At 34.1% G+C, this 10,866-nt stretch overlaps 1 protein-coding gene across 2 annotated transcripts in view; it reads right to left on the bottom strand.

The window, feature by feature from the left end:
* Positions 1-10,636, bottom strand: part of LOC110024309 (small nuclear ribonucleoprotein-associated protein B') — a 17,830-nt gene extending 7,194 nt beyond the window's left edge. For both annotated transcript variants that reach the window (XR_002293982.1, XM_020724199.1), the window contains exon 1: positions 9,607-10,636. Coding sequence is in view for 1 of the 2 variants with exons in the window: in XM_020724199.1 (XP_020579858.1) it covers positions 9,629-10,483 (855 nt within the window). In the remaining variant the exon portion in view is untranslated. The remainder of the gene's footprint in view (positions 1-9,606) is intronic.
* Positions 10,637-10,866: the final 230 nt, after the last annotated feature.

The following is a 10,866-nucleotide window of genomic DNA, read 5'->3' as shown; positions in this document are numbered from 1 at the left end:
CATTGGAGTCTAAAGGCCTTTGTTTAAGTAGCACTAAAATTGAATACATGGAATGTAATTTTAGTAGTAATAGCTCTAGTGACAGAAGTGTGACTTTGGGTGATCAAATTATTAAAAGGTGTGAACGATTTAGATATCTTGGGTCCGTTGTCCAAAGCGATGGTGATATAGATGGGGATGTTAATAGTAGAATTCAAGTTGGTTGGTTGAAGTGGAGGAATGCTTCGGGCCTTTTGTGTGATAGAAAAGTACCGCTAAGACTGAAAGGAAAATTTTATAAGACGGTGGTGAGATCTGCAATGCTCTATGGCGTTGAATGTTGGCCTTTAAAAGCGAAGCATAATAATAAGTTAAGTGTTGCCGAGATGAGAATGATTAGGTGGATGAGTGGCTTTACACTTAGAGACAAAATGCGGAATGAATATATTCGTGATAGGGTTGGTGTAGCTCCTGTGACAGACAAAATTAGAGAAAGTCGTCTTAGATGGTTTGGTCATATTAAACGTCGACCATTAGATGATCCGATTAGGAGAGTAGATGTTTTAAATTCGACTTGTGTTAAGAAAGGCAGAGGTAGACCTAGGAAGACTTGGGCTTATTGTATTAAAAATGATCTTAATTTACTAGAACTAAATGAAAATATGACACTAAATAGGACGCAATGGAGAAAAAGGATTCATGTAGCCGACCCCACGTAGTGGGATTAAGGCTTTGTTGTTGTTGTTGTTGTTGTTGAACTTGAAAACTAATCACATAACGCATCATAATCTTCATCAAATTGTAGATATTTCTCTTTAAAAGTAAGTTCCATGCTATCACATGTCACTTTAATATTATTTAAAACCTTCGTAAAAAAATTAAGCATGCCTTATTAATTTTCTTTCAGCGACTTTAATTTTCACAATCAGATAAATGGTAAAGTTCAAGACAAATTTCCAAATCTTTGATCCACCTCAAAATTTTCTATGGACAAAAATTCTACTAAATGACAAAATTCAAATATGAACTTTCGGATGACTAACATGCAAAAACCATCGCTTATGGTATCCTATTTAAAAGAATTATTTATATTATTTTCATTAACCCAATTAAATGCCCTACTTCTAATTGGCATCATTATTTAATTCCAATTTATGGTTCCCAATGCAACTAGAATAATATAATATATGCAGACCGCGTAAGATAAAATAGCAGTCCCAAAACACAAACGAATAAATACACATGCTTGTTATCCTTAAATGCAAATTGATAGGTAGAATTAGAATCCAAATGACAGTGCAATGATCAAATAAATTCAAATCAATTAAGAAGTTTGAACCACAATCAATGAGCAATTATAGTTGATCAACATAATCAAAATCTCATTTGTGGTATTTAAAAAAACTTAGAAACACTAAAAATCCAATAACAAGTAGCAATGAATGAGCTCTAATTGAGTCACAAGTAACTTGTCAAGCGTATTGGTTCATTTACAACCAGGGTTTTGAAAACCAAACCATCGTTTTCAAAACCAAACATCAAACCAAAGAAAAGAAAGGTTCAAGGTTCATTGAATGAACGGGGTTGAACTAGATGACAAAATAATTAGAAAATATTAAAATTAATTAAATATAATTTAAATAAAATAGTAATATAATAATAATATAAATATAAATAAATGAATAAAATGCTTTTAAAAGGTCATTATTTAAAAAAATATATCTTATTTCATAAGGCAGCTAATTCTATTCCCAAAGGGAGTTTTGATGTTTCAAAATAAAGTTAATAATATCCCTATAAGACCATCTATCTCCCTCCTTGTAAACCCCTAGCACGCACGCACGCGCGCGCGCACACACACACACACATGCTGCTCTTTCGTGAATCTTCAATTCTATATTTACAGCATAAGTTACCTAATTGCAGTAGTATTTAATTCATTTGGTTGACAGTAATCCCAGTATGACCCTGACTTTAAGCAGCCTTTGTGTAAGACCCTCGAGTCAGGGGTTCGAATCTCAGCCATTTCGGAAGGATTTGAATAGCACACGGACTTGAAGGGGGGTCCGCACCTCAGTCAGTCCCACCGTCAGTCCAACCTATTGGGGTTGATCGGTAGTCTCCAACTGTCGATCAATCTTTTAACACACACACACAATTTTTAGGGGTTCGAATCCCAGCCCTTTCGGAAGGATTTGAATAGCACACGGACTTGAAGGGGGGTCCGCACCTCAGTCAGTCCAACCTATAGGGGTTGATCGGTAGTCTCCAACCGTCGATCAATCTTTTAACACACACACACACACACACACAGAGGTTTTGGGTGATTCAAAGTCAGAAAAGATTTCTAGTGTGGTTAGGACCGGATTGGCCACCACGATCGAAAGTCCGATAAGGTTTCCTAAACCTTGTTTACAACTCTATATAAGTATAATGACCCAAATTTCACAATGACCTAAAATTAAATACAAGGAGAGACAACGAAGGCGAGACGACCAAGCCATGGAGGATGATAGCATGGTAAATCAAAGATGAAATCACAAGTCTAAATGTAGACAAGGAGATCAACTTAAACGATGGTGGTCAATTTATGGTCAAAAAGATCAAAATGGGGGTATAATGCACAAGATGGCTAGGTTAGCTCAATGTTCATGTCCATACACCATCATCACATCACATGTTACATCACATAAAGCCCAAATATATAACAAGGCTAGAAAAAAAAAAGACAACATAAGCGATCAACAAAATGAAAATACAAGAAAATAGAAGTACAATCATACATGTCCAAGGTGTGTGACATCTAGAATAGATAACAATGATGACAAACATGCTCTGCATCACTTCTTCCACATGACTCATAATTAAAATGCATTAACAATGAATGGAAGCTTTAACTATTTATAGTGGCCGAGAGAGAAAGAGAGAGAGAGATTAAAGAGTGCACGAGAAAGAGCAAACAACGAGAAGAATGTGTTAGGCCTTATTAATGTACATAAATAAGCTTTGGGTTGAAGAAACCCCAACTTTAACTTAATGAAAATCTTCAATGCAATAACAAAATTATAAATAATTAAATACAACAACAACAAAGCCTTAATCCCACTACATGGGGTCGGCTACATGAATCCTTTTTCTCTATTGTGTCCTATTCAGTGTCATATTTTCATTTAGTTCTAATAATTAAGATCATTTTTTTATACAATAAGCCCAAGTCTTCCTAGGTCTACCTTTGTCTTTCTTAACATAAGTCGAATCTAAAACATCTACTCTCCTAATCGGATAATCAGATGGTTGACGTTTAATGTAACCAAACCATCTAAGACGACTCTCTCTAATTTTGTCCATCATTGGAGCTACATCAACCCTATCACGGATATAATATAAAATACAAATTATAAAATTTATAATAGATAGATCATCATCAACAACTTATAATAAATCATTTTTCATCGGTTTTCACTAAGTGTTATTTAAGATGCTAAACATATTCTTTAAATTAAGCCAATTTTTTCCAACAAGACACCCAAAATTTTCCTTCATAAAAAATCTTCATTGAATTAAGCTAAACTTTAGATTGATAATAAATCAATCACCATCATTAACCTCATAACAATTATATGTGATCATTTTGTTATAATGATCATTTTTCATCTGTTCTCACTAAGTGTTTCCCAAGGTGCTAATTGCCAAATATATTCTTCAAAAATCATTTCTAATAAACTTTATCTATCATTTAATTCTACCCCTTCTCATTCGGAATACTCTTAACACTAACCTTATCCATTCATTAATGATGAATTTTATATCATTCACTGCACAACTTCGAATTAGTTAAACCTGTTTTCAATCAGCATATCTTCAATAGATGGCACTCTTATCATCATTTACCATAATCGTTTATCACTTCATTATTTCTATTTCTTCCACATCCATCTTCATATTATCATTCCAACCATACACAGCTTAACTAGCAACGACTATTTATTGCTATATATAAAACATTACTAGCCAAATTATAGTTTTATAAATTCACTGTAATTCACCTTGTAAGTCTTCTAACCACACATAAAAAAATACCCACAAAACACTTCTCCAATTTAACCTACTGGCACTGTTTTAAGTACTCTTCTCGTTTATATAAGCACTCTTTGAAATAATAAATCAAAGATGCTTAGACCAATCATACCTAAATATCATTTATCCTCTAATAATATAAACTAATAATTATTAACCACTTATTTGCATCTTCTAAACTTGTATATCAAATACCCATCTTTACTTAATCATTATAAAACCTTTGCATTTTAAGTAGACCTTTTGTCATTCTAATTCATCACTCAATGCAAAATATGCCTAACTAATAAGAATTGTCACCTGCAAAATGCATATACCAAAATACCTTATTTAAATATATTTTGTTAAATATCTCCATAACCTATACAAATAAATTAAGGATTCAATATTTGAGCTAAACATGTTATATTTGAAAACTTTTTAATCCTTCCACAATTACTTCTAATATTAATTAGTAGTCCATTATACATACATTCAAAAAATTAGGAGTATTCTTGGCACACACTTTTCTTCATTAGAACATGCAAAATCAAGCACATGCCTTCTCAAGTTCATCAAAAATCAAACGAAAATCATTTATATTAATTCCATAGTAAATCTTCCGGCATAAAACAAAACTCTTCAAAACTAACATAATTTTCTAAATTCATGGTTCGTTAATCTAACTTATAGCCTTTGTTCTTAAATCTTGGTAACAGGATTCTTGAAGGTTTGTTTTTTAAACCTCTTTCTCATTAAGATTCCATTGAATATTTTTACCAAAATATTGTAGTATCTCCTATAACTATCCAAAATTCAATAAATACCTTTTCAAAATCTAAAGATCGTATTCTTTAGAGTTAACTATGCTCCAATTTTTATAAATCAATATATGATATACCTCATTCATATTCATTTTTCTCTTCAAAACCAACTCCATTAAACTTCCTAATTTAATAAATTATCAAAACAACCTAAGCATCCTTCATTAATGTCTTCATATTTAACTAAGATCATCTTACCTACTCTAATGCATATTACTTGATCAAATTGTCTATTTCTCTTATCTCGCATCTTAATAATTCATTATATTTACTTTTCTCATTCCTAAATACCTTGTCTGTTATGTAAATGATCAAATGTCATTGCTTTTGTTTTTCTCACTGCACTTATTTTAACATAATTCAGCAATCTTACAATAATTAAAAGTCTTAATAATATTTAATTTTTGCAGCTCTTTAAAAGCATATATTTCCTTAATATTGTCTTGTATTGGTTCATTCCAACATCAAGTATCCTTATTAGTGTCTAGCCTATCTATTTCTAGACTCTCCTAAAATTTATAAGCCAATCTTCTTGAAAGAGCAAGCCATATTATCTCACAACGAATTTGACTAAACTAAAAAGTTCCAATTTACATCCATCAATAATATTTCTTGAAGCTTAATAATCAAATCTCAAATTTTACCACCTCATCCTAAGATAATTCTTTATTCTAATAGTTCCTTTATCATGTTAAAATACGTTGTATGCTTAAGGATATTGCAAATTTAGTAAACAACTGATTAAGTTCATGTTATCAACAAGGTATGTCCAAATTATATGAGGCATTAGTAATACAATCTTTATTCCAACTTGTTCAAATTGTAAGCCTCCAATTTAAAATCAAAAGAACCTACAAGAGGCTAGGACATAAATATCACACTTTAAGGTTGACGATTCTTATTTTTGTGATAAGTTTTTATTCTAGATTGTTTGAATTGTAAGTCTACAATTTAAAATCAAAGGAATCTACAAAAGCCATGGATTCGATTATTTCATTTTAAAGTTGATGCTTCTAATTGTTGCGAGACCGATGTAACCTTTCTTATGAGGAGCATTCCCTTGTCATTAGTGCGAAATATATTCACAAGCTGCATAATTATTCATACATAGTAAAACACATAATATTTTCATCTTCATTTTAATTGTGAGTAGATATCAATTGAGTATATTAATTATGAGAAAGTTACATGTGATTTTTTTGTTTTGCTTTGTTTATTATGTATGGTACCGCATAAGCTTGGATTCGAATCTTTCACTTTAAGGTTGATTATTCATATCGTTGTGGCATAGATGTAACCTTTCTGGTGAGAAGCATTCCCTAGATATTAGCGTGAAATATATTCACAATCTAAATAATTATCCATGCAAAGTGAAATAGTTGTTATTCTCATCTTTATTTTGATTGCGAGTAGATATCAGTTCAGTATATTAATTATAAGAAATTTATACATGATTGTTGTTCTGCTTTGTTTATTACGTATGGTGTTGCATTGATTTAGTGTTCATATCATTAATAAAGCTTGTATCAAATTAAGATTTGACTAAAAAGCATTGCAAAAAGATCATGCTCGTTGAAATAGATGCTTGATGAACATGACCATTGATAGACCCTTTTAACAAAAAAAAATACTAAATAACTTGGCCAACGAGACCGTAACTCAGATTGATGATTCATTAGAAAGGGTTTGATTGATTCCATTATGTTGGTGGCAACCTTCCACTAGATTCAAATTTCTATGAAGACATGCAAATACAATATAGCATGAACATTTCTTGAGTCATCAACATAAAAAATTATAGTGTGGATGATCAGACATTTCGAAATTGTTCGTATTGTCATTTTTATCAGCAGATGTTGTTTATGAACCCTTCTATAAAAAAGTTATTAACTATTAGTGATTGTCATTTATCAATAATCATTGCAAGCATTTCAAAACTTGCTAGCTGACATTTCAACATTTAGAAGTAATGCTCGTTGACATTTTTGCCATCTGCTTGTATTGTCATCATTATTAACAGCATATTGTCAATAGAAATTTAAACATATTATGTAATGTAAATTATTACTTTATATTTTTTTTAAGTGGGGGGTGATCAAAAAGCCTGTGACTATAGCCTATGACTTAAGAGAAACAATCTTCTCCTCTCACTAAAACGCAGATTGTTTCAATAAATGTTGTAATGGTTAAAACAAAATTTCATACAAATATCATGACATGACAAATACAAACTCGTGTCAAAATTTTGAGGAGCTCATTCACTGGTTGAAACTAGCATATCTCATCTACTAGTTAGAACAGTTAAGACATAGCTATAAGTTCATCTCTTTACTTACTATGGATCCCGTCGTACTTCATCCAAAAAGACGACTAAGTGAAGTAGATTTCACAAAATTGGTAGTTGAACCATGAATTCAGAACAACTAAGTTGATATGTTTCGGTTCATTTCCATTCCCATTCAGATTTTCAAAATTTAAAAGGATCTTATAACACCGAATGCTTTAGGAATTTTGGCAGGATTTGAATCAAAACGAAAAATTAATCAAATATGGAATAACGCATGCATAAGAAAAGCAGGACGTAACAAAGTAAAATGCAAGAGAAGAGACAAAAAATTAACAGGAAAAACTTTAGAAATGAAACAAGTGTTTAGAACATTTTATAGGCATCATAGAAATTTTAAGATGAATAGCAGAGAACAATTTTATGAAAGTATGAAAGACAGTAATAACAGTGCTGCATTTTTGCAACATAAAAGTTTGTGATAAGCATTTCAAAAACAATGGCTCTAAACAGCTGTTGAATAGATTCTGCAGTGTTTATTGTCATATGCATGATAGGTATCCGAGAAAGGAAATTAAAAGCAATACACAACAACAACGAGCCTTTATCCCACTAAGTGGGGTCAGCTACACGAATCATTTTTCTCCATTGTATCCTGTTTAATGTCATATTTTCATTTAATTCTACAAAATAAGATCACTTTTATACAACATGCCCAAGTCTTTCTGGGTCTAACTCTAGCTTTTTTTAGCATAAGTCAAATCTAAAACATATAGTCTTTTGGGTTATTAGATGGTGAACTTTTACTATGAAAGAACCATCTAAGACGACTCTTTCTAATCTTGTATGTCACTGAGGCTACTCCAGCAGCACTTTCAAGGATATATTTATTTTGCATTTTGTCTCTAAACATAAAATCATTCATCCACCTGAGCATTCTCATCTCAGCAGCACAACAACAACAATAAGACTTTTATCCCACTAAGTGGGATGAGCAACATGAATCCTTTTTCTCCATTGTATCCTACTAAGTGTCATATTTTCATGAATCATTTTTCTCCATTGTATCCTACTAAGTGTCGTATTTTCATTTAATTCTAATAAATTAATATCATTTTTTATACAGCATGTCAAATTCTTTTTAGGTCTGCCTCTATCTTTCTTAGAATAAGTAAAATCTAAAACATCTAATCTCTTAACAGGGTCATCAGATTGCCACCGTTTAATGTAACGAAATCATCTAAAACGACTATCTCTAATTTTCTTTGCCACTGGAGCTACTCCAACACTTTCACGAATATATTCATTTTGCATTTTGTTCCTCACTGTAAAACCACTCATCCACCTAAGCATTCTCATCTCAAGAACACTTGACTTAATTTTATGCTTCTCTTTTACACGCTAACCTTCTGCTCCATAAAACATTGCAAGCCTCACCACCAACTTATAAAATTTTCATTTTAAGTCTAAGCGGTATTTTTCTATCACATAATAGGCTTGATGTGTTCCTCCACTTCAGCCATCCAACTTGAATTATGCTAAAACATCCCTATCCATATCACCATCGCTTTCAACAATATACCCCAGATATCTAAAACATTCACTCCTTTTAATGACTTGATCACCCATGGTTACAAACCTGCCACTAGATAAACTATTTTTAAAATTACATTCCATGTATTCAGTTTAAGATCTACTCAAAGAAAAACCTTTAGACTCTAAAGTTGACCTCCATAATTCATTTTTTTCTTGAACTCTCTCTTTTTCTTCTTATCCATGATAAGGATAACATCAGTGAAAAGCATACACTGAGGTACTCCTGTAAATGTCTGCAAAAAACATCCATAACAAAAGAAAAAAAATGGGCTTACAGTTAATCCCAAATGTAATCCAACTGAAATAAAAAAAATACTTGACCAATCCTCCTTATGCTTGAACACAAGTAACAGCCATGGCATGCACATCTTTAATGATTTAAATATAAGCAATATCAATACCTTTCTTGTTTGGGTTTTTATCATAAGTTTTTTCTAAATTAACAAAAATTATATGTAGATCCTGTTTATTCTCTCTATATTGATCCAACAAATCTCTCGATAAATGTATAGCTTCCATAGTTGACTTGCACAGCAATGGGATAGAAAATTACAAGCTTAAATGTTATAAGCATCAAGCACGAGAAAAATACCAAGTGCACCAAAAGAGAATGATCAAAACAATATTGATAGATCATATAATACTCCGTTATTCAAACAAGAGCTGAAGGGTGCATGTAGGCTTAAACGTAATACTATGCTAATGATTCCTGCAGTTGTCTTAAAATAAATAAAGGCACCTAGAGAAGGCAAAATGTAGGTAGAGGTGTTAAAAATGATAACTTCTCAACTCTTGAACAATTATAACCAAATAATCTAACGTATGGAAAGAGAAGTCCACAAACATCTCCTCTAAAAAAGCGCTTACCCAAAAGCTAATGCAGTTGCTGCTACTGACTTTGACCTGGAGGTTGTTGATTTGGAGGTGGAGGTGGTATCCCTGGTCTAGGAGGGGCAAAAATTGGCACCTGTCCGCCAGGTGGAGGCGGCATCCCGGGTCTTGGAGGTGGTGGTGCAGGCATCCCAGGTCTCGGTGGTGGTGGAATCCCCCTCATCATCTGTGGTGGTGGAGGTCCCAGTGGTCTCTGCCCAAATTGAGGTGGTGGCACAGGGAACTGGGGTGGAGGCCCTCCAGGCCGTCCAGGAAACTGCATCTGCCCCGGTGGTGGAGGACCTCGCCCTATCGGAGGAGGCTGGCCGGGGAATCCCGGCATCTGGCCAGCAGGTGGTGGCCGCACCTGTGGATAAGAAATAGGTGGCGCGGAGAGCTGGGGCAGAGGAGGTCGAGCAATCTGAGGCTGCATCATGCCAGGAGAAGGCCCTCCTATGCCACGCACAGGTCCAGCGAGGCCAGGCTGCGCGTGGATCAGCGGAGCGGTCGGAATGCCTCGGCCAGCAGCTCGACCAATACCAGGGCCTGCAAGGGCAGAAGCCGCTGAGGCCTTGGCACGGGATTCGTCTGGTGGAGGGGGTCCTTCCACAGTCATTGATACAACCTCCTCACCGCGTAGAAGAACGAGGCCAAGTGTGCGGCGGTCCTCGCGCTCCTCAGGAAGCCCCCCGCCACCCTTTTTAGAGCCCTTAGCCGGGGGAAGCTTGCGGAACTCCTCACAGTCTCCAAGGACAAGGTTCATGTGGCGATCGAAGGCCATGAACTTGCCGACGAGCATACGGCCGTCCTGGATGGTGACCCGCATACGGTAGTTGATGTACTGGAGCATCTTTGATCCCTTCGACATCGACATGGCTGCCGCGATTGGAAGAACCGTGGAACGATTTTGGCCGCGGAGTGGCCGGAATGTGGATGAGATTCTAGGGTTTTAGGCGGGCTGCGGAGACGGAGTGAGCTAGGGTTTTGCAAGTAAATTACCGAGTGGTCGTCCACGATGGATTAATGAAATTTAAATTCAAATGAAATGGTCAAATGAAATAATTTCATGTGAGTCATGTGAATTATTTCTTTGCTATTTTCATTTTTTGTATAAATATAAAACGTGATATGTAAGATGTTGTTGGTATTACTTATTGGTATGTGTATATATATATAAAGCATAGTTTAGGTATTACATATGTATAAAACGTGATATGTAAGATGTTGGTATTGCTTATTAGTATATATATATATATA

Source organism: Phalaenopsis equestris, unplaced genomic scaffold (genome assembly GCF_001263595.1).
Source record: "Phalaenopsis equestris unplaced genomic scaffold, ASM126359v1 Scaffold000251, whole genome shotgun sequence".
In the NCBI taxonomy this organism is placed as follows: domain Eukaryota; kingdom Viridiplantae; phylum Streptophyta; class Magnoliopsida; order Asparagales; family Orchidaceae; genus Phalaenopsis; species Phalaenopsis equestris.
The sequence above is the reverse complement of the archived record's forward strand: the minus strand, read 5'-3'. Positions and strand labels throughout refer to the sequence as shown.